The 24,984-nt window shown below is 49.0% G+C and overlaps 1 protein-coding gene and 1 pseudogene across 1 annotated transcript in view; both read right to left on the bottom strand.

The window, feature by feature from the left end:
• Positions 1-13,454, bottom strand: part of Arhgef4 (Rho guanine nucleotide exchange factor 4) — a 143,801-nt gene extending 130,347 nt beyond the window's left edge. Inside the window, exon 1 of the mRNA NM_001427642.1 lies at positions 13,374-13,454. Within this exon, the coding sequence (NP_001414571.1) occupies positions 13,374-13,412 (39 nt within the window). The 5' untranslated portion in view covers positions 13,413-13,454. The remainder of the gene's footprint in view (positions 1-13,373) is intronic.
• A 6,580-nt stretch (positions 13,455-20,034) lies between these two features.
• On the bottom strand, positions 20,035-24,150 carry Rplp1-ps1 (ribosomal protein lateral stalk subunit P1, pseudogene 1; annotated as a pseudogene).
• Between the last annotated feature and the right edge of the window lie 834 nt (positions 24,151-24,984).

Genomic DNA, 24,984 nt, shown 5'->3' with positions numbered 1-24,984 from the left:
CTTTCTTTTATAAGAGTTGCTGTGGTCATGGTGTTTCTTCACAGCACTAGAAACCCTAACCATGACACTCACCGAGGCCAACTAGGTTCCGGGAGACTATGAGGCATATCTTGAAATGCATTGCAACTGTGGTGACTCACTTTGTCTCTTGTTGGGAAGGTATGACAACACCACCCAGAGAACTCAATGGGTGCCCAGTTGATGAAGAATAGCGTCAACACACAGGGACTTTCTTCAAAGCTTCCAAGTGAAGCCATGGTCAAGCAAGGCCCTCAACCTGTCCTTACACAGATGGGACAGTTGCTAAAATGAAAACTATAAAAGCCATAGGCCCCTGTGGACCATATCTTCAACTGAGTTTGATAGCACAAGAAGAAAATGATCATTTTGGCCACTTGCATGGTCTTAAACACCTACTTGGAAAGTATAACCAGAGTCTAAACTGATTTAGGTATGTCTCTTTTAACATCCAAGGGATGTTAAATGCACCTGCCAGACACTAGACTTAAATCCATGATCCTATTTAGAAAACTGTTTCTCATTAATAGTTTTCTTCTTGGTAAGAAAAACATGGCCCAATTTTTAAACTTCACATATTGGCTCACTGTTGCACCTACCCAGAGCTGAGAAGGACAGATCCTCTATTGTTTGTTTCAACCTAAAAATTAAATGATGTCTGCTTCCTCCTTTTTCCCTGTCTGAAACCATTAGGAAAGAATTTCACATTGGTTTGAACCACTCCAACAGCTACCAAAGGGCCTGAAAGCAAATCCTGGATTTAGCCAGGCTTGGGAACCAAAGGAAGACAGGAGTAGCCAATGGATGGATGCTATGTGACCCCATCAAAAGACACTGATGGTCTTTGATTCAGACATTTAAAAATATCCTCTGTCCTGGCTTCTCCTCTCACTGGTCCAGGATTTGTGCTAATAGCTCTTCCTTTTCTTCTCCCTCACATCTCTTTCCAGGTACCAGTCAAGGACTTTATTTCCTCCCTATACCAGGCTGTTAGGCAAATAGAACGACTGGTGAATATTTGGGGTCTGTGATGGTTTGAATAAGAATGGCCCCTATAGACTCATAGAGTTGAACGCTTAGTCATCAGGGAGTGGAACTATTTGAGAAGGCTTAGGAGGTGTGGACTTGTGGAGTAGGCATGGCCTTGCTGGAGGTAGTGCATCACTGAGAACAGGCTTTGAGATTTCAAAAGGCCATGCCATGCCTAGTCCTTGTCTCAGTCTACAGATCAGGATGTAGCTCTTAGCTACTTCTCCAGTACCACACCTACCTGCCACTAGGCTCCCTGCTATGATGACAACTGATGAAGCCTTTGAAGCAGTAAGCAAGCCACTAATTAAATGTTTTCCTTTATAAGAGTTAAGAGTTGCCATGGTCATGGTGTCTCTTCACAGCAATTGAACAATGACTAAGGCAGTCTTTAAGATAAAACCAGTGGAGGGGTACCCTGACTTCCATATCTGGGATTCCCCATTCAGCTGAAAGAAGACAGATTGGTCATCACCTCGATGCCACAATGCAGTTAGGGTTACCTCTTTGGGGCTGGGGATGATGAAACAGTTTAAAATTGTGACGACAGTCTAGGGCAGTGGTTCTCAACCTCCCTGATGCTGCAACCCTTTAACAGAGCTCCTCATGCTGTGGTGACCCAACTATAACATGATTTCCATTGTTTCCTCATAACTGAAGTTTTGCTAATGTTAGGAATCAAGATGTAAATAGTTTTTTGGACATAGAAGGTTGCCAGTGGGGTCCCAACCCACAGATTGGGAACCACTGGTCTAGTAGAAAAAGAGCCCAAAGAAAAGCAACCAGTTTGTCTTTTGACTGAAAGCCAGGAACATCAGTAGGTCGCTTGGCTAGAGATGTCAAAGGTGTTCTGTGGGCTCTGACCTGGCTTCTGAGCAACTCTAAGGTTACCCTTAAAGAGGGAGTATATTATGGTAATGAGTATCAGTGAAAGTGGGCTAAGGGAAAAAGTCCTGCTCAATAGAATGCCATCTCTCATCTGGTAGTCACTTAACATTCCAGTTGGGCTAGTGTAACTATCTGGCTAAGGGGTAGCCCTCAATCTATCAGGGCAAGCTAAAGAGATAGCAAGATTAATTTATTCTTTGGGTTAGGGGCTTGCCCAGAGAATCATTGAAACCACTGTCACCAAAGAATCTTGTCACTTACTGTTCCTCAAGACTTCAGGAAGCCAGCGTACGCTAGCTGAGTTTGAAGGGATGTTAGGAACCTACGTGAAACCATTGTGCGAAACTTGAAAACCATCCCGCGTGACTTGGAATTAATGTAATGGCTGCCAGATAAGAAGCCACACGCAAGGCAGCTTCAACATGAGCCAAGCCTTAGCAGGCTCTGATAAGTTAATGAACTAACCCCAAGATAATTCGATATGTTAAAGAATCAACCAACCTTAAGCTTCAAAACCAGATTACACAGAGCAATGGGAACAATGGAAAAAAAAAAAACAGAGCGGGCCAGGTTGGCAGGCCAGGTTGGCACTGCTGTGCTCCTGAGGGGTGACATCAAAGTCCCTGTGTTGATCCTGGAAGCAATGGGACTTGGAGACCGAGACTGACTGTCAGGTTGCTGGGTTTGTGGCACCCTTGCTAAGTTCACACTTGCCTGCCTATTTAGGATTGGTTACTGGTTGAAGCTCAAGGACCAGCCTTGCCATCCTCCTGGCCTGTCACCCTCAGACACAAATGCAGTTCAACCCCTAAGAGTTCTCAGTCCTAAGAGGGTAGAGGATTCCTCAGCCAAGCCTACAGCAGAGCCCACCCACCTTTCTCACTTGGTGAGGCCTCTAGTTACATGAGACTACCGAAATACCTTTATAATAGCCTGGTATTGAGAGGAATGTTTGGGTGACTAAACCCAGCATATTCAAAAGACGAATCTCTTGTGGACACCCTAATTGCCAAGCCCCTCAGTCCACTAGCCCCGCTAGTCATAAGGGGGAAATCAACAATGTATAATAGAGAGGAGAATTGCTTGAGGGATTATTTTTCTCTTTGAATGTTTCTTTGTGGGACACTGAGAATGAGAGCCCTGTAGGCAAGCAATGTCTGAATAACCCATAAATTCAGTATCAGGAGCACTGCCCACTAAGCTACCTCTCCAGCCCTCTTCACCTTGTGTTTTGAAACAGGGTCTCCTATCTTCACCTGGAGCTTGCGAATTCGGCTAGCTGGGGCTGGCCAACAAGCCACAGAGAGCTGCCTGTCACTGTCTCCCTAGTAACTGCGTGTATAACACTCTCCATCGATTGTGGCCAGTTTTTTTGCTTGTTCTTGTTTGCTGTGGGTTCTGGGCATTTAACTCCGGTCCTCAAGCTCATGTGGCAAGCACTTTGCAAACAGAGCCATCTCGCCAGCCCTTGAAGCTCTTTAGGAGTTATGATTTATTGAGCCGTAATTCACATATTGAACAAATCACCTATTTCCAGGAATTAAGTGTTTTAAATGAGTTAGCAGGCTTGTACAGACCTCATCTTAGTCTGCTTTGGAACGCTTCCACTCTCCCTGAGAGAAATTGCAACTTAATAGCAGTGGTGCCTACCGCCCCTCCACCCCTCCGGAGTTACTCCTGGGCCCAGCAGCTGCTAGTCTGCTTTTGTGTCTGTCTGTTCTGGAAAGTTCCCATAAAGGGAATAACATGTTGTTACTGGCTCCTGTCAGTAACACTCAGTTATTTTGCGTCTCATCGGTGTTGATACATGTGTCAACTCATTCTGTTGCTAAACAGGATTCCATTGTGTGGAGGTACCACAGTCTATCTTCTCAACTACTCAAAGATTCCCCCCGGACCTGGGAGATGGCTGGGTGGGTAAGAGTACTTGCTGTGGACACATGAGGACCTGAGTTCAAATCTCCACCACCCATATAAAAGCCTGGCATGGCCTCAGACAGTCCTGCAATCCCAGTTCAATGGCAGAAACTCGGATCCGTGTGTTGAAGTCTGGACCCCAATACAGTGGATTTTCTGACCAATAAGCCTAGCTCTAAGTATAGTGAGAGAACTTGTGTTGGTAAAACTGGGATGCCTGATCTGAACACACATGCACATATACCACACATACATGTGCTGTACACACTTGAGCTCTTCCCAGTCTGGGATACCCCTTGCTGAAATAGCTTTGAGTATCCAGGACCAAGTTCCCTTGGACCTGTGATTTGATTTCTCTTTGCTAAATGTACTTTGGTAGTTCTGCTTGGTCAAGTGGCAACTTTGTATGTAGCTGGTGAGGTGTTTCCAAAGTGCTGGAACTGTCTCACAAAACCCACCAGGACCCTGCAAAGCTCCCAGCTTCTCCACAAGGTACCGAGGACTCTTGGCATCTTCATTGTGTTAATGACAGAGGACATAAAAGGCCATGTCACCATAATTCTTATTTATATTTCCCAGTAACTTATGACAGTAAGGGAATCGCTCTGAGTGCTTACCAGTCACATGCACAATGTCACTCACACATGTCTACTTGAATCTCAGCCTACTTTTAAACCGAACCATGTTGCTTATATTCTGGGTGCAAATCCCTGTCAGATATATCATACAAAAAAGGTTTTTCTACCACTCAGTGGAGTGTCTTTTCAAACTTTTCTGAGTGTTTTGTGGACTGGGTCCTTTTTAATTTCAAGTCAATTCCACAGCAACTTCATGTTTGTTTTGCCATTCCTGCTTTTGCTACTGGGTAACCCAAGTAACAAATATTTCCTGTTTTATTCTCAGACTCTGGGCTTGGTTAAGTTGATTTTAGCTATTTGGTGTCACTGAGGCTACATTATCAATTTTAGAATATTTTTTCTACCTTAGACAAAATTTATCGGGATTAAAGAAATTGAATTGAGTCCCTGGAGCACTCTAGGGAGTGCTGACATCATTCCTGGAGCACTACAGCTGGCCAGTGGAGCACCCTAGGCAATGATAATGTCAGTGTTTGAGTCAGACAGTACTGGGTCAGTGGGTAGAGCATTCTAAGGTCAGTTTGTGGAGCACTCTAGATGTCAGTCTGTGGAACATTCTAGACAATGATAAGTCAGTCTGAGGAGCACTCTAGGCAGTGATGATGTTAGTCTGAGGAGGACTCTAGGCAGTGCTGATGTCAGTCCGTGGAGCACTATAGGTAGTGCAGTCCGTGGAACACTCCCAGCAACAATGACATCTTAACAATATTAAATGTCCTAATCTATGAACAAAATGTCTTTCCATTTATTTGTGTCCTGGTAAATTTCTTTCAGCAAAGTTTAATACTTTTTAGTATATAAGAATTTGAAAACTATCCCAGCCTATGTGGTGTGGTCCAGGAATGGTGAAAGAGCTCTTGTGGACATCCCTTAACAGTGAACCCAATGGAAGGGTGCCCTGTCCTCTCACCACATCCCCGACATGTAGAAGGGAGAGCCCTTAGGCGAGCCAAAGGCAAGACAGAGGTGCCTTCTCCTGAAAGCTTACTACCCAAACATCAGACCTACATGCAGTTCACAGGGTTAGCAGACACACAAGTTTCTTCTAGTCCCTGTGAAACTCAAGCTCAAGACCAGCCTTGGTATGTGGGACATGACTGACAGCTGTGGGGAACACTCATGAAGCCAGTAGGACACCTGTGAGGCAGTCGGCATATTCCAGAGAGAAAGCTGAGGCCAGGCTAAGTGGTATAATTCATCCAGAGTGAATGAATCTACCTCATGGCAGCAGGAGAGACGGACTCCTTTATTCAGTCCTGCACTACGCTCCGCCTGCAGCATGGAATTTGCAGTCCCTGCGTGGTAATGTCACACTGCAGACTACAGTGAGGTGTTAGCCGATCTCAAGGTGGGTCTTGGGATAGGTACAGGTACTCCAAGGGACCGTGTGAAGCTGTGCCAACCTACCTTAGTGGGAAAGGTTCGGCAGAGCAAAGTAAAGATCTCTGGAAGCTACCAGCACAAAGATGACTCTTCCCTGGAACCTAAATGGCTTCTCAGGTTGTCCTTGGCAGGCTCAGGACCTCCAGGGTCAGCAGCCTGCTTTAAGCTTAGGAAGCCTTTGGATATTGCCCTAGCTGCTGAGAATTTCCCCCTCTCCAGGCTGTTATACCCATCTCCGAAGTTCTCAATTCCAAGAAGCTATGGCCTTGAAAGTTGGTACTCACTAGCTGTGCCTCAAGTCACAACCTATTCCATGCATGGCCTGTACAGCCCGGCATTCTCCAAACTGCAGGAGATGTCAGGGCTCCACTCACCTTCTAGATGTCACTACCATTGCCTAATTCCTATGCTGTAGCTTTCACCCGAGGTCTCTGTTGCTCCCAATAGATCCTCGCTGACATCTGCCTTTAAGCATGCCCACCCTTCGTCCTGGGCATGCTCTCCCATCTCACCTCTTGGTCTCCCTCATGCCTTGTGTTGAATCACCGTGTCTCACCCGTGCAGGGTTCTCGGAACTTCTGACGGCAGCTCAGTGCCCCAGGATGAGGCTTCCCACGCTGCTATGAACAGTCTGGTCCCGCTGGATCCCCTTTGGCAAGGATTTGTATCTCCTCTTCTCGATCCTCAAGACTGGCCACTACTCAGCCGCACCCCTGGTTGCAAAGGCGGCCATGCTCACTGCAGGAATCGCTACCTGTGCTCTTCAGAGGGGACGGTCAGCCTGCCTAGCTCCACTAGGGAACAAGCGTGATCCAGGCATGCTCTACATAGAACATATCCCTGGGAAACTGTAAAGAATGTGAATTGTGAGGTGGGAAGGATTTGTTTCTCTCATTATAAAAATAGCACTGGTGGTTAGATCGATACAGAGGACGTGCCTGGAGCATGCCCCATACTGTTCAGATACTCCCAAAGTGGAGCAGGTGTGGTGGCCTAGCCAGGCATGTTTAAGCTGTAGCCTGTGGGCTTCGTGTGATCCAGCACATGTGAGGATGACGGTGTTACATCATAGTGTCAACGATTAGACACCCTTAGATAGGGAAGTGGCCACTTAAAAGGGCTAAGAGTCTTGTCTGAGCATTGGGATTTGGACAGAGGCTCTCTGCCTCCAAATCTGAGCATAGATACCAAATTACCAAAAGGCTCTTAGGGAATCACACAGAGATTCTGAGCAAATCTCTTGGTTGTTGGTCCCAGTGTGGAGGATGGGGGAGGAACAAAACCCGGAGCTAAATGCAAGCCAGGTAAGTGCTCTGCCACTGAGCCACAAGCCCTATGCTTCCTGCTGCTACCCACCTGGAATCTCTGAGACAGTCAGTCACCCGATCAGGCTAACAGAAGAGCAGGGGACAGTAGCAGTCAAAGGTTGTAGTCCCATAGTAACATCACCCAGCTTACTTGTGTGACACCCAAAAGGTGTCCATCTATTCTCTTGTCTGTTTGTTTCCCTCCCAGGAGGACCCAGCTAGTCCCTCTGCACTCTTTTGCCTCAAAGAAAGCATGTCACAGCCTACCCCAGCACTGACAACATCCCTGCAGTACCCCAACAAGGTGGAAGTGATCTATCTGGAAAAACCAGAAGCCGCCCTGCCCTTGCACCAGCTCTACAGGAAGTGCCAGCTGAGAGCACATTCTCACCCTCTGTGCTTCCTAGAGGCTCGGCTCCCTCAGCCTGAAAATACTGAGCTGTCTGAGAACAACCAACGCTGTGCAATCTACTGACCAAACCAGAGCTGGCAGAGAGCTCTGACCTGACAGCACCTTGCAGGCACATGATGCCAATTACCAGCTGCAAAGGCAGGACCTGATTCTCAGGTCACAGCCCTCCCAGCCCCCAGGCCTCTAGAGCAGGAAGAAGTCATGCCACCCCCTGGCCAGAGCATCTTTCCTTCTCTAGGTACACCATAAGACCAGTCAGGACTCTGGCACAGATCAATGCCCAACCCCCAGGTAGTTTATCTTTCTTCACTGCCCACCATCCTGTAGGTGCCCAGCTGGGTGTATCCCGTGGCTGAGTGCCATGGGGAGTCACATGTCCTGGCAGACCACAGACAGGGCCTGAAGAACAACATCCACCTGCATAGGGACAAAATCCCCCACCCCGTGACTGTCTGTATCTGTGCTCTACACGGGCACGTAGGCCTTAGGAACCCCACTAAAAGCCTGCACCATTGAAAAGGAATTGACTCCTGTTCCACCACTTCTGTAAGGACTCCATTCTCCTGATCTCAACCCCTGCCACAGAGTGAGGCCCCACTTACACATGTACAAGAGTGTAAAGATGTATCTTTGTGTTGTGATGGGGTATGGACATTACCCCCACATGCACATGCCTACCATGGTCCATCATCTATCCCTATCCTCCATACACACACCTGGACTTGTTGGCCTCACAGAGCGAGAGCCTTGTGTCCTTGCTACAGAGATATATTGGGTCAGGTTGATGGTGTCTCCTGAAATGTCCTCAGAACGGAAACAAGAGGCAGGCTCATTGGACTCAAAAATGGACAGGATCCACAGGGCCTCACCAGAGGTTACAAAAGCCTTAAACAACTGCTGGGGTTGGGGACACCACGCGGCTGGTCAGGTTGTTTGGGGGAGCTACTGGGAAGCAGCTTTAGTGAGCTGTCACCCGCTGGGGTAGGCTTCTTGGCCATGGCTTTTGTTTACTCATGTGTTTGTTTCAGTGGTGCTCCAATAAACCAGCCCAGTAAGCTCAGTGGGTCCCTAAGCTAGATCCTTTGTTCTGCCACCTCATCTGTGTTCTATCTGGGTCCATAGATGTTCACTGTGGGACTGGAGTGTGAGATTCAGCTGCAGCTCAGGGCACATCATGCCTTAGCTCTTCCCCTCTCACAGATACCCACAGGCTCCCTCTGAGAGCTCCCTCAGCTATCCAATGTCTTGTCTCCCAGCTGGGGAAGCCAGTTTGCATGAAAGTGGGTATGAGTGGCTCCCCATTCTGCTCCCCAGCCCCTTCTCTGGGCTCCTGCCTGGGAATCAGAGAGGTGGCTTCAGAACTGTGAATCTCACCATGCACAAAAAGGTATAAGAAGAGACACCCCCTCCTCTGTCAAGTGGGCCCTGATGTCGTCACCTCAGTTAGCTCCTACAAGTTGTCCTCTTACTAGCGCCATGCATGTACCCACACATACATACACACATACATACACATCAATATAAGTAACTAAAACAAAACAAAGCAAAACCCCAAAACTGTGTCTGGGGCTGGGAACATGAGGCCATAAATTTGGACCCCCCAATACCTTTATAAAAAGCAAAGCATAGTAGGGTTGCTTGTTATCCCAGCACTTCTCAGGCTGCAAGGGAAACACAAGGACCTACCGATTCAGTCAGATCAGTGAGCTCCAGATTCAAAGAGAGACCGCACGCCGCTCCTCCCCCACCCCCAGCCCCCAAATGGAGATTAATTAAGGGCATTATCAGATGTCTACTTCTGGCCTACACATATACATGCACATGCAACTCCACTTCAACACACACACACACACACACACACACACACACACACACACACAAGAAAAATGTAAACCAAAATATGAACTAGGTCTGCCAGACAAGTCTCAATGACCAGAACTGGTGCACAGTAGGTGATCAATAAATATTTGTTGAGTAAGCTCCATTGCCCTTATGCAAGCCCTGACCTGACCCTGAAGACTCAAAGCTCATTCACTAAGGTGTGTGGGGGGTGGGGGTGCTGTGGTTTGGAACTGGACTGCTCACTGAAGTCTCGTCTTCAAAGGATTGTCCTTAGATTGGTGCTAGGAGGTGTCCGAGCCATTAAAAGATGTGGCTTAGGGAAAGGTTTTAGGTCAGACCCTCATCCCCACTTTTGATCCACTACATCTCCCCTATCCCATGCAATCTCACCTGACAGGCAGGCTAACTGGGCAGGCAGCAGAGGACCCAAACAACAGGACAAACCATCCACTCACAGAACCCCCCCCCCAAACCCTTTGTCTCTATAAGTTAATTATCTCAAGTGTCTAGTTACCGTGGCAAAAAGCTGACTGGTGCATACCTGAATTTGCATCAGAGGCACAAGGCCAGTTTTCCAAGTGTCTCTGCAAAGAACTACATAGACCTTTTAGGACATACTAAACATCCATTCTGAGATAATTCCTGGTGGCTCACGGTGTCACCAAACGTCAGCATCAGGAGTAAGAGCTCAACAGTGGTAGAGGCGTGCCAGGTCACAAACTAGAGCCACATCCCAAGTCCACCACATAGCAGCCACTCTGGTCCTGAGTGTCAGGTGACAAGGACATAACCAACAGCTGACAGAGACTCCACCCCGTTCCCGTACCCAGGATGCACACATGTGTGTAGCAAGAAAGGTTAGCTGGGAGCCTCGGGAACATTACTCCCAGACAGTGGCTCCCTGCCAACGCTTCATCCTTGGAGACCAAAGCACACCACTGGCTGAGTAGAGCGGCCTCTGCCGCCTGCCCAGTTAGCCTGCCTATCAGGTTTGTGCTTTAGTGAAGTAATGAACTTTTGTGACGTCATGAAGAAGCCAGCAGGTGGCCGGTAGGATGGCTGGTGATCTGAGATCGATCCTTGGACCCTTTGTGAATGTGGAAGAAGAGAACCAAGTCCAGAAGGTTACCCTCCAACATACATGTCATGCGGCATGCACATGTCCTATCGTCATACACACACACACACACACACACACACACAATAACGAAAACGGTACCCTAGGCTGACCTATGGGGATTCTCTCATCACACACGGTCTCCATACTGAAGCACATTATCTCTGGCACTCGTAAAAAAAGCTGGTCTTCTTTATGGTACCTGCTTTCACGTACCTGTGTATGCACGCCTACATACAGACATGCCTGGAAGACACAATCACATGAATGTATCCTGTTGTGTATGTGTGCATAGGAGCATGCCCGAGTAGTGGATGTACATGAACAAGCAATATGCATATTCTGTGTGTGTACATGGCCAGAGAAGCATGCAGGTATGCATGTATGTGCACACGCAATAGTCACCAGATATCTATTTATGACCTATATACATGTACATGCACAAGTATACATATGCATGTATATGTGTGTGTGAATCAGTACACCAGTATGTATGTATTCATGTATATTCAAGAATGCCAATATACATGTGCATGTGCGTATCTCAGCACATTTGGTGTGTATGTGTGTGTCTTTAATTGTATATAGGCGCATACCAGTATGCATGTACGTGTGTGTGTGTGTTTAAGCTTGCAGGTGCAGGTACATGCATGTATACATAAGCATCTCAGTGTATGTCCCCTGTGTAGACACATGTTGATATGTGCATAACTCCATGTGCACATGTTTACACAAGCATGCCAGTGTGTGTTCCTGTGAGTGTACAGATGGGCACAGCATGCGGGTGTGCACACACGTGTTTGGGAATCAGCAAAAACAGATCACACTCCCAGGACAGGGGCCACATGAACCTCCACTGTTTTCCCATTCACTGTGCCATCCCTCAGCTAACAGAGACCTGTCCTTCCTGCCTCAATGGCCTCTTGGTAGTCTATGACATGGTGCTGTGAGGCCTTGGATGCTGTATTAGACGTAGGACAAGTTTAATAAGGACAGAAATCTACCACATCGGTGGACAGCTGGGATGCTAGCTTGCCTCTAACATTCTAGAGTTAGGGACATGCAGAGTAGGGTCTGCATGGACGGGGCTCTGGCCTTCTGAGACAGCACATAGCCCTCCTGGTACCACCAAAGATTATGTTCCAAGGAGGGCCATAGCAAGTGCGAGCTCTCTGGCTGGCCCACCTGATCTAAACTGTGCCTGGCATGCTCGTAGCTAGTTTGAATGCAGCATAGAGTCTAAAGAAGGGCCCAACAAAAGCCTCGTCTACCTGGACTTTGGGCATCTGAGGCACCATTCTTCCTGGGACTCAAGAGAGATTAGCTGTGGTTAATCCAACTTGAGACACTGAGGTTGACAATCGGGTACCGATCATCAGGTAATTCTTTCAGAAGCACACTAGAGCCAGTGGCATCTGTCACCTCACACATCACCAGCGTCTGTGGAAGCAAAAGTGTAATCTGTCTCTATACCTGAGATGGGTATGGTGGCCTCCAGCTCCTCCCAGGGGAGAGCCTGCAAGGCACATCTAAGAGGGTCTGGGGACAGGACAGTGAGTAAGAGAGGAATGTAAGGACATCTTGTCCCCAGTTCCCAGGCCTGGTTAGCAAACAGGCAAGCTGCCCCAGACCCCAGAATTGCCAGTAGCCTCCCTGTAGGCTACATGCTGCCTGTTCCATGAGCTGAGGCGAGCAAGTCCTGGAGATTCTGTCAAGCTGACTTGTCACCTAAGCCACCTGTTGCTTACTGTTACCTACAGTCATACCTTCCAAGATCGATCGTGTGGCTTAGGATCGTGTGGTAGGGTCATCATTCCAAGAGTCTCAACAACGCAAAACAGCGATCCGGGCATGCTCGCCCTTCCCCCACCTCAACACCGAGCTCTAGAAAGCCCCCTGTCCCCCAGCCCTCATCTGCTTCCTCTGTGATTGTGTTGTAACCACCTTAGTGGTTACAGGTAAGCAGGCTGCCCTTCCAGATGGCAGAGGCAAAGGCCAAGGTCAGGCAGGGTTTCTCCTAGCAGGTCTGGGTCTGGGTTACCTGCTTCCTCCCTCAGAGCCTCACCGGCAGGCAGCCATCACCCTCAAGTGTATCCCTGGGCTTCCTCCTACCGGCCTCCAGCTGACACTTCCGGATTCTTGAAGCCTTGGTCCTGAAGTCAGGGCACATTCCCACCTCCCACACTGCTCACTTGGAGAGGTGGAGCTTGGCAACCTGCAGCCAGCTACCCCTCTGCCAGTGCCCTGCAGACACACACCCCCCAAAGTCCCTGTGTGGGCAAGAGACGTGGTAGCATCCCAGTACAGTGGGGTCTCCACGATGGATCGGGTACCCCAGTTCAGGACTCAGCTCTTCTACTAAGTTTCGATTCCCGTATAGTCTTAGGCACTTGTTCACGACGGTACCCCAACTCAAATCTCCTTCTGGTAGATATATCCAGGTAACAACAATAGCAACCACTTCCTGAGTAACTCCAGCTACCCAGATACTCAGCCAAGACTGTGAGAAACCCAGGAGTGCTGGGCTCTTGCCAGTCTCTCCAGCCTCGGTCAAGTCCGCCTCCATGAAGCCTCTCCTCCCCTGTGCGCCTCTTTCCCCCTCCGTCCCTTCAGTCCCCAAGGCCACACTCCGGCAGGCCACCACCTCCAGATCCAGCACTTCCATTGAGAAACTGCGACTGAGGCGGGGATCGTTCTCGGGTACCTCGCAGTCACCCACAAACAGTCCAGGGCGCAGCGTTGCGCGCTGATGTCCCCTCAGCACCCCTAGCAAAACTCCGCAAGTAAGCCCGGCTTCCGGTCCCCGGGAGGTCGTCTCTCACCTTAAAGAAGCTTCGAAGGAAGTGCACCACACTGAGCATGGTGCCACCCGGGCACTACGGCCACCCGCTGCTCCTGACCGCACTGCCGAGCCGAGCTCCGGACGCCACCCCGCGCCCCGCCCCATGGTCTGCCCTGGACCGCCAAGGAGCCCCGCCTCCGCAACCCGGCCACGCCGGGCACGTGCGAGTCCGCAGGGACTTGTCCAAACACCGGTCCCGCCCGCCCACTAGGAATCTGAGCGCAGTCTAATATGAAAAGGGCAAGTGGATTCACCGCGGTCTATCTGCTGCTCAGTAGCGTGCTCACCTCCACCCTTTGATCCCCTAGGTCTGTCTGGCACACAGTTCTATGACGAGAGAGCCTGGCTCTGGTCCTGTTGGAAGCAGCCACCTCCCTTTCTTCCTCAGAACGTAATCAAAGCTTTAAGAACTTTTAAGATGTTAACGTGGTATTTTAGCACTTGAGGAAACAGAAGCTACGCTGCAATCTGTACTCACAAAGCAGGTACTGGGCAAGTGTGGACTCAAATCCCGGTACCTAAGTCTTGACCCGGAGCCCACTTCTTGCTCCCCCTTTCCGACCTTTCCAGATGTTCTCTGACAGATAGATGTGACTGGAGGAAAGATGAGGAGTGTCCTGTCGTGGTGAGACAGAAGCAGGTGATAAGGACGCAGAAGGTCTCTAGAGTCCCGTTTTTGTTGTTGTTGTTTGTTTGTTTTTGGTGAGCCATCCATTTTTTTAGTTTCATTTGTGTGTTCATGCACAAGCACACATACTACAGGAGGATGTTACCGGGTTTGGCTTTCCCGACATTCCCCTCGGAGACAGTCTCTCACTGAATATGGGGTTGGTTTTTCTGCTGGAATGGCTGTCTGACTGTCAAGTCCAGCTATCCCGTCCTATCTCTGCCAGGTTCCTCTGACTCAGGAAAGGAATTACGGGACAGATGTGGCCACACCCAGTTTTTTTATGTGGAAGCTGGGATTCAAACTCAAATCTCCTCATGCTTGCACATCAAGTTCCCTTAACAACCAAGCTGTCTGCCTGGCCCCTTGTTTAAATTTCATAACACAAAATGAAAATGTTAAATACAGTAACAGAGAGGCTAACCTATAATATTCATCTTTATGTAAACGCAGCTGTGACACCTGTGAACCTTCACACCACACACACACACACACACACATCATTTTTAAAGAGTAGTTGTAAAACAGAATAGAGTATCCTAATTTTCTGCAGAAGTACAGAGGCAAGAGTTTGTGCGCATTTTGTAGCACTCAGTGAGATCAAGCATTCATGAAAGTTGAGCATCTGTCCACACTGGCTCTGGGCACCCCTGCCCAAGCTTGTGTCACTCACTGAAGTCCTAGCCTCATTGATCATTAGCATAGTACCTAGGTGATGGTTGGAGTGTAGTATATTTCTCCTACGTTCAAACAACATCTTCTCCACTTCCTTTCAGGCCCCTAGAGCAGCCAGTCTAGATCAGGCTGAAAGATAAATGCCTAGAACCCAGTGGGGTCAATTATTTCAGAGAAGTGCCCGGACATTATGTGGAAGGACTGCATCCATCGCCCCCTGTGCTATCCAACTTGCATCCCTGAGTCGCGCAGTAATGGGAGAAAAGAGCCCATTCAGACCTGGACTGTTGGCTGAGTGGGCTCTATGTAATCAGTCTTGGACACGACCCCTGAATCTATGTTCTTCACATGGGAGGGAGCCACTGCCTAGAGAGGAAATGTTGCAAGTTTCCATGGAGAGTCTGTTTGTATTTACTCCAGAGAGAGGCAACCAGGGACCCAAGAAAGGACTCCATTGCAATTCATCTTGGCGAGCCACTGTTTGTTGGAGCTCTCAGAGTACTGTGGGTGAAGGGGTGGGTGAAGGGGTACTTTCAGGAGTTTGGATGACTCAGGCGGCTGCATCCCAGAAAACCTACCCCTGCATGGCTGAGCGCACATGAACGGTGCATTTCGTGAATGGAATCCCCTGAGGAGCTCGCATGGAAGTCTCCTCTCCTCCAGGAGTTGCTTGCAGTTGAACATAACCTCTGGGAGGAGCCTCTTGTGCGTTTCATGTGTTGGCCTCCAGGTCCTTTGTAGGATTTGAATGCTTCAATCTGGAGGAAATGGCTGTAGAGCATCCACTAAGCCTCCCTGGTGCTGACCACAAATTCTGGCTACTTGGAAGGCTAGTGCTAAGAAGAGGGTGGGGTCCTCTGCAAATGTACACACCTGGCCACTTGCTCTGCTGTTGTCTGACTAGTGGCCTGGCCCTGGACCGCATAACTGTCTGGAGGGCATACCAGGGCTCTGCCTCCAACGCCATCCAAAGTTGTGTAAACAGTTGTCCCAGCGTGCAGCCCGATAATTTGCATATTAACAAGCTGCTATCACACCCTCTTGAATATTAACAAGTTGTGAGTGGTACCCTCCGCCCTCACACCACTGAGACCACACTTGGAAACCTGGTCCTGGGAGCAGCCACCATAGCTGAGGGATAAGCATATAGGAGGGTTACCATCTTAACGGGTCCAGTCACCAAGTCCTTTCTGTGTCTCAAAGATCCTTGCTATGACTTTACCTCTCCGTAGTCTTAGAGCAGATGACATCTAATGCTCAAGAGAAAGTTAATCAAGCATAGCTTTATGTTTGACACCTCTTGTGGAGAACAGGATTTTAGTGTGGGCTTTTTATTTTCTGGAGGGTTTCTGCAATAGGGTTTGGGGTTATCTGAACCCACCATGTTTAAATACAACACCCTATCTGCTGTGTGCTACAATTAATTGCAGTCCAGAGGGAGGGTGGGATGGCTGGACCAGAAACATCGTAACAAATGCCAAAAAATAGAAAAGATGGAAACAGACGGATGCGTTCAGAACCTGGAGTTCACAGCCTGTACTCCATGTGTTTAGATTTCCTGGATACACATGTAGACGAGTCTATGCCACCAGCAAGGGTCTGGGATACAAAGCCCAGAAACTTCCCTTGGCTGACATGACAAGAAAGACGTGTATGGAAGAATATCCTTATGATCACAGGTCCACAGGCAGGATGCTGGACTCGGAGCAAACAGGAAGGGGGAGAGCAGGTACTCCATGGGAGCCAGAATTCTGGCTGAGAATCTGAAGGCTGAGGCTAAAGCTGAGATTAAAGTTGTGCTCCTGGGTTCTGGTCTCCCACAGCCTCTGCCAGCAAACCCCAGGCTCCTTGGACCTTGATGATTTCTTAGGATACAAAGTACAGGGTCGTCTGCTTCCCTCACGGGCACTCCAGGCAGTCTGGCAGGGAAGTGGTGACATTCAGCTTCCCCGGTCAGAGGCCAGCCTGCCTGTGCTCCTGTCACAAGTGGGAGACACATCATGGACATTTGGGAACTGAATTTTTAGAAAGGGGCGCCACATGGTGGGCGAGGGACCCAGGAACATAGAGCATCACGGAATGGGATGGTTAGCAGGAGTAAGGCACAGTGGAGATCCCAGGTAATGGAGTAAAGCCCTCCCTCCCTCAGGCAAACAGTCTTCAGGAAACTGAAGAACCTCAAAAGGAAGAAGACTTCAGGCTGGGAGCGTTCCTGGGGCCTCCATGAATACTGGGCTAGCTGGACCTGGAGAGCAGCAGGAGGAATAGCCCATGGAGACTTCTTTGCAGGTCATGACCACTGGGAACCTGCTAAAACCTGCTGAGCATGGAGATGCTGAAGATGATCCTGCTGGGAAGAATTTAAATGCACAGAGAGTGATAGGCTGAAGAGACAAGTCCAGGAGGGACACCCCAAAGATCAGTAGACTTGGCACTGGAAACCATCAGTCTGCCAGGGTCCCCTTCTCTCTTCTTCAAGTCGCAGATGCACATCATCTGTGATAAGTTCAGACCAACTGGAGAACATGCATCTGTTAGAGGTACTTCCTGACCACCTATCTCTTGGCAATTGGCCTGGTGCTGCTATGTATTCAAATGCTAAATTTTGCACCCCAAGATCTGGTTGCCCCAAGACACATGCACCAGCTTTCATTGTGAAAGCCTTGGTTTGTATGTGTGTGTATGTGTATGTGTTCATGTGTGTGTGTGTGTGTGTGTGTGTGTTTGTGTATGGTTATGTATATGTGTTTGTATGTGTGTGTTTGTGTATGGTTATGTGTGTGTGTTTGTGTATGTGCATGTGTACATATGTGTGTGTATGGTTATGTATGTGTATGTTTGTGTGTGTATGGTTATGTGTGTGTGTTTGTATGTGTGTGTTTGTGTGTGTTATATTTAACCTTGATGATCTCTTTCCTTATATCATCCTTTCCTGCCACTTGAGGCTTCCCCTCCTCCACATCTAGCCCTGACTCTAACCACCCACCCTCTCAAACACTATTGAACCTACTCTTAGGCAGGGACTCCTCTTCTCTGCCCAGCATTGACTTCACTCTTACTTTAGGATTGGGGGTCTCTAGGTACAGGATGTGCCCAAACCCAGTCAGGGATGAACTCAGACAAGGGCAGCCCTGACTCTGACAGCTGGAGTGGGATACCAGGGGAGGCTGGAGTTGCCGCTTGAGCCTGAGACAAGCTAATGCTTAATGTTAGGCTCACTCCTGCAATTACCAATGCTGTGGCAGCACACACCATTAATCCCAGCACACGAGAGGCAGAGGCAGGTGGATCTCTGTGAGTCCAAGGCCAGCCTGATCTACATGCAATTTCCATGCCAGCCAGGGCTACATAGTAAGACCCACACCCCTCTGCAAACAAACAAACAAACTTGTCTTTGTATTTTTGTGTGTGTGTACGCATATGCATGCAGAAGTCAGAGGTCAACATTCGAAGTCTTCCTCAATCATTCTCTTGCTAAATCCAGAACCGATGCAGCTGGTCCAGCTTGCTGGCAAGCCCCAGAAACCCTCCTGTCTCTGTCTCCCCAGTGCTGGGATAACAGGTACATGCTGGGGTGCTGGGGGTTTGAACACAGGTCCTCACATTGTACCGCAAGCATTTTGCTGGCTGAGCCATCTCCTCAGCCATACCAACCCTGTCATTAATAAGGCATAAACCCTGCTACCTATCAAAGCAGCAGAAACCTGGAGGTCCTCAGAAAATCTGTTACGGTAGAGCAGGGAATGGGTAAGGTTGCATTAGGAGGTAGGGAAGAAACATTTATTTTGCGATGATTCTTCCCAAAGATGGTGGCTTTGCTAACCCCTTCATGCTCTGTGACTTGAGGCCTGCTAGCAGCTCTTGAGGAGCTCAATGCCCCCTTATATCTATCAGAACTTGATCCTCCTCCATCTCTTGATAATATTGTTCATGAAGACCAAAGGGTATTACAGGTGGTGGGCATCTCTGAGAAGCAATGAGAAGGCAAGGCTCTGGTCATGTGGTTAGCCCTACTGTCAATCCAGCCTATGGTGGGATGTGTGTCCAAGCTGGACCCTGAATAAACAGGAGCCGCACCTGCTCTGACCTCAAAGCCAGCAGAAAAGCATCCTGAATGATCGTGGAGGCTCTCATAGAGGAGCTGATCTGCCCCCACACAGATGCATGCAACATGCACGCCACTGCAAAGCACACGCCCCTCACCTGCACACCCCTATGATACCTGACCACTGTGCACACATAGCCAATGGCACTTCTGTTGTATTTGGTGGATGGCATATAGGCCCAGAGCCTTCTTGCCTCCCACTCTGGAGATAGCTGCTTCCTCCCAGGTGTGTGTGTGTGTGTGTGTGTGTGTGTGTGTGTGTGTGTGTGTGATGTTTCAAATAGACTTCATGCATGTATACATGCACAAATCTTTGCATATGCAGATGCATGTGTGTACACACGTGTATGGAAGCTAAAGGACAAATTTGGCTGTCATTATTCAGGTATCACATGCCTTGTTGTCTGAAACAGTATCTCTCCGTGGTCTCGAGCTCACCAAGTAGGCTATGCTGTCTGCCTAGTGGGTCCTCGAGATCTGCCTGTCCTCACTGACATACAAGCAGGCACCATCACACCTGGATTTTTATATGTGGGTTCTAGGGAATCAACCTCTGGTCTTCACACTCTCGGTGTGCTGGTCAGTTTTTTCTCAACTTGACATACCATGGGGCCATCTGGGAAGAGGGGAACATCAACTAAGAAACTGCCTCCACCAGGTTGGTCCCTGGGCACATTTATGAGGCATTGTCTTAATTACTCATCTGCCTGGGAGGTCCCAGTCCGCCATGGGGGATGGCAGCTGTGGGTGGATGGCGTTGGGTTATATGAGAAAGCCATAGAGAGCGTGAATCATTCCTCATGGCCTCTGCTGCAGTTCCTGCCTCTGGTTTCCTGCCCCGACTCCCTTCAGTGATGAACGGTGACCTGCAAGCTGAGACAAGCTCCCTTCTTCCAAGTTGCCCTTGCCCATGGCGCTTATCAAACTCAAATAGAAATTAGCACCAGACACGGGGCTACCGCTGCGATGGACCTGACCACATTGTTTATTAGGATTGTGAAAGGGGTTTAGAACTTTGGGCTAGAAAAAGCCATTGAGTGTACAGCACTCACTGAGCTATCCTGTGCTCTTGGAAGATGCAGAGAGGGACGGGTGAAGGAAGTCTGGGTTATACAGTTTCCAAGGGGACCCAAAGCAAACATTCTTTTTTTTTTTTTAAACAGATTCAGCTCTTTATTGGACATGTTAACAAGAGCAGTTTAGTCAAAAAGACCGATGCCCACGTCGTCTTCCGACTCCTCGGATTCTTCCTTTTTTGCTTCTACTTTCTTCTGCCCAGTTGGGGCAGCAGCGGGGAATGGAGCAGGACCACCAGCCCCTACACTGCCGATGAGGCTCCCAATGTTGACACTGGTCAGAGCCTTTGCAAACAAACCAGGCCAGAAAGCTTCACCATTGACACCAGCTGCTTTAATGAGGGCATTGATCTTATCCTCCATGACCTGTCACCTCGTTGCAGGAAGAGGGCAGAGTAGATGCAGGCAAGCTCTGGGATGGACGCTGTGTTGTGGCCTGTTGGTGGTGCTAGTCCCCGAATGAAGTGAGGGCCTCAACCCAACCGGGCCTTAACTTCCTCGGAAGAACGCGGCAGCTGAGGAAAGGGCCAAAGCAAAAATCCTATGGAGAATGTTTATATGATATTTTGGGTTAAGAATCTGTTGAAGCCCAGGGGGTGGGGGTAGGCGGGTAGCTCACCTTTAATCCCAGCACTTGGGAAGCAGACGCAGATGGATCTCTGTGGGTTTGAGGGAAGTCCAGCCCACACAGCGACTTTCAGGACAGCCACGGTTACACAGAGAAACCCTGTCTGGAAAAAAACAAAAGCAGAACAAACACCCGTGGAAATGACACCTTTGCCTAACTGGGACTATAGATGCTGGTTACCTGGGGCTGAGAAATCAGTTTGTGATTAATAAGAAGTCAGCATCATTAAACCAAGATATTCTGGGAAGTATTTCCTCGGGTTCAGCACACAGAAGGTGTAGTCTAGAGCGGGTCAAGACTGCATCTCAGGCTGGAAGCTGGTCCTGGCACTGTGTAAGAATCTCCCACATGGTACTGGCTTTAGTGATGTAGAAGTGTCGTGGGGAACTTGGTACTGGGAGAAGCCAGGAAAAGCCATTGGGGATGGTGTGGCTTCAGTTGGAGAAGAGATCTAGGGTACTGGAGTGCCAGGACAATGGCGTCACCCCCAAGGATAATGGTGGGTGTGGAATGGAGCTAGCTTGAGCCTACAAGACAAACCTCGTGTGTTGCAGATGGCAGAGTTGGAGTGGTGTTACTGCCCAAGCTCTTTGGGGCCTTGCAGATCATGAGGGAGATCAAGATCTCAGCTACAAGGTTTGGAGCTACTCTTTTGGGCTTTGGTTTTACTTAAGTGTGGTTGTTCTTATGCCCTGGAGGTTTTATTTCACAGGAACTCTGAGTTAAAAGACTTTGGAAATAAAAAAGAAAAGAAGAGAGAAAAGAAGCTGAAATTCTTCCTTTTAAAAACAATAAAATTAGTGGCTTGGAAAAAAAAGACTTTGACTATCTTAAAAAGACTTTTGAGGACTTGAATATTTCAAAAACAATGGGACTTTTAAAACCATGTTGTGCTTTCTATTGTGATCTTAATATGAGCTCTTGGGGGATAAACAAGAAAGAAAAGGTTGTGGTTTAATCGTGATTGTGTATATGTCAGGTTGACTAGGGGTCAGTTAATTTGAGGCAACTTGGAGTCATCTAGGCAGTGGAAACCTCGATTGAAAAAAATTGTATCTACCAGATTGACCTGGGTGCATATCTATGGAGCACTTTCTTGATTAACGATTTGTGCAAGAAGGCCCAGATCACTCTGGGCAGTGCTCCTCTAGACAGGTAGTCCTGGGTTCTATAACAAAGCAAACCCAGCAAGTCAGTAAGCAGCGTTTGTCTGTGGTATCTGCATCAGTTCTGGCCTCCAGCTTCCTGACCCTGATTGAGTACCTGCCCTGACTTGATGATACCTCTAAATCTCAGCTAGACCCTCTTCTCCTCAAGTTGGGTTTATTCAGTGCTTTATCAGAATGATAAACTGTGATAAAAGCTGGGATACCTGACAAGCATTTTTACCAACCTTAGGAATCACCACAGCCCTCAAACTGCCGTGTTAAGGATATTGATGTGTTCTTCTTCCAAGAAAGCTCATATGTCAGAGAGCAGAATCTATGACTCTTTCCCATACTGACTCCATGGTAGACCAGCAAGCTCTGAGTGCTTAAGTAGGAACCTACGTCATTTCCCCCATAGACACAATCACTGCAGGTGCCAAGCGCATCGTGCCACCTGAGTTCCTGTGCAACAAACATCCTTTGTTACCACATCAGGGTGTCATGATATTGTAGGAAGATCGATGTGCTTATCTGCTACCAAGCACCCGGAAGGCTGTGTGACCCAGGGCTTGAGAAATGCTAAGCTTGAAGCAGGTGTTAGAGATTCGTGGGGTCTGGTTCCGGGAGAGACTTGAGGGACTGGAGAGAGATGCTGGTATAAATCATGGGTAGCAGATGCAACAGAGCCATGCTTGTGCTGGTAGGGGCAGCAGAAGAAAACAGCACATCAGACTTCAGTTCACAGGCGGGAAGGCAGAGTGGGAGGGGCGGGGGCGGGGGGCGGAGGTTGGGGTCACTGGGCCGGGCTCCAGGCAGCCTGGGAGTCAGGGGGGCTGGACTGATGCAAAGGAGACCGCCCAAGCCGGAAGGCGCCAGTCTCCAGGGTGACACTGGTCTCAGAGAGAGAGGACAGAATGGGCTTTTGTGTGCAGTAGATGGGGTTGGGGGGAGGTTGTCCCAGGAGAGAGACAGTAGAGGAAGGAATGAAAGGGGCCGCGAAACATGGCGGAGATGCCCACTTTGTAAACTTGCTAGGCAACGAATATTTAGGAGGCCTAGAATAGGAGACTGCACGCTCTGAATAGGAACTTGACGGAAGGGTGCGGGTGGGGGTGGGGGTTCGGAACCTGAGGAGACATGCCCAGTTCAATGTGGAGAAGGCCTTGCTGCATCTGTCTAATGGAGCTAATGGAGCACGGCGAGCCAGCGGCAACACAGCAGCCCTTCTCCTCAAGGGCCAAGAGGACAGCAGTGTCAAACGGAAGAGTGAACAGACATGGGGTGTGGTCTCCAGAGCCTCCGTCACACCATGGCGATAGCATTCCCAGGCTGAGTATTCTGTTCCAGTGTGGGCGGGTGAAGACCTGACCATGAACAAGTGTTAGGCGCTCAGCCTTCTGCCTATACCGGGCCACATGCATGTGCCCATGCTTCAGGGTTGGGTCCAGAGGAAGACAAAGACATTCTGATGGCTTGAAAGCATGAATAGGGTCTTCCTGTGAAGGGGGTGTCTGTGCATGTTAGCCCTAACATTAGGCCTGCTATCTGAAAGGGAGGGACAGAGGGGGTTGTAGCAAGTCTGAGGAAGCTGTAAAAATCTCCATGATGTCACACAGTTAAACTCAGATTAGGCTGGATCATGATGTGCGGAGTCAACCTTTGTGGAATGGGGATCTCCAGCCCTGCCTCCAATGTAAGGTAATACAGAGGCTGAGTATTTACTTCCCTGCAAACAGCAGGCCCTGTCCGGGAAGGGGGACTTTGGCAGAGATGGGATACAAACCCCCTACAAGATGCTCCCCACCATGTCTGCTTCTGTGTTCACTATACCTCCCAACATTATGTGATCCCCCAACCACCCTATTTTTGAACATTCCCCAAAGCCCAAGTGGCCAGCAAGATGAACGCTGGGCCCCTGTGCCTGGGAGCCAGGCCAAGACTGCTCTTAGCAACAAGGCATTCATGGGCAAATTGTGCTCACAATTCAGGGCATGTGTGACTGTTCGCCATGGAGACCGTGTGCCTATGTGAGGAGCCTTTACAAAAGGGCATTGAGGGTGTGTGTGTGTGTGTGTGTGTGTGTGTGTGTGTGTGTGTGTGTATGTGTGTGTGTGTGTGTCACATTTGCCCGTGATTCACCTCTGCTCACACAGAAGATAGCAGCGCTTATATAGAAGAAAGAGCTGAATGGAACCTGGTCACAAATCAGTTGCCGCTGGCATCAGGAAAGCAAGAGAATAGCTAGGAGTTGCTGCTCTGTGTGCATTTGTACTCCTGGGAACCAGTGTTTTCCCACAGAGAACTAGCTGTTTTCAAAGTAGGAAATGATGGAGCAGACACGTGAGCATCTTCAAGAATCTCTTCTTGTTTTGCAATGAAGAAATGATCCCAGTGGGTACCCTGTGGCTGCCTCGGATATCTTGGCCTTGTGCAGGTCCGTGTATGGCTGTCCCGACATGCTGGCTGCAGGGTGTGCAGATACAGGACATGCAAACACTGCCAGCCCGGTGACCATCTGATAGATATTTTTCCAGGACCCAGGTGAGTATTCCCTGCTGTAAACCAAGCACAAATTGGGAGCATAAATCAGTTGGTGGTCCATTATTATAGATGAAAAAAAGAGACTCAGAGGTCCCTCTCTCTTCAGCCTATGAATGGCAGGGTCAGGACTTGACCTGTACAAAGGAAGGATCCAGCTGTGTCCTGAATCTACTGGACTTGTGGGTGGGTCTTTGTAGGTTAAACTTAATCAGTCAACTGAGACTGAACAGCTAGAGAGAAAATGTCTGGAGTTCCTTGGTCCCAACCCCCAGCCTTTGAAAGTCAACCTTGTAGAGCTCAAGAGAACAGAAAGACCCAGCCAATGTTTGTGTTCAACCTTAAGCCCTCGTGGCCTTGGAAAAAGACCAGCCTGGCAGTGGACTTCTCTTCTGTGGCCAGTGCCTCAGAACATGCCCCCTCCCACCCCCCAGGCTGGGTCATGGAACAAATGTGAGTCGATGAAAAATTGAACTTCTGGGCTTCACTGTCCTGAGGCCCCAACTTGGCCATTCTTCCCAGGAATCGTATTGTAATACTTGGCGCCAAGGAATACTGTTTGATCGAAGTCCAGACAGTCAGTATAAGACAGAGCCAAGACTCGAAGCACAGCTAGCATGTCCCCCTAATGGCCATACTTGGTGCCAGAGATAGAGAAGAGGGAGACCTAGAGACACTGAGAGTTACCAGGCAGAGACATTAACACTAGCTCAGTGAACTCATGACAGAACTAAGGAGAATCCTGCAGGGCTCG

Source organism: Rattus norvegicus, chromosome 9 (assembly GCF_021556685.1).
Source record: "Rattus norvegicus strain SHRSP/BbbUtx chromosome 9, alternate assembly SHRSP_T2T, whole genome shotgun sequence".
NCBI lineage: Eukaryota > Metazoa > Chordata > Mammalia > Rodentia > Muridae > Rattus > Rattus norvegicus.
The sequence above is the reverse complement of the archived record's forward strand: the minus strand, read 5'-3'. Positions and strand labels throughout refer to the sequence as shown.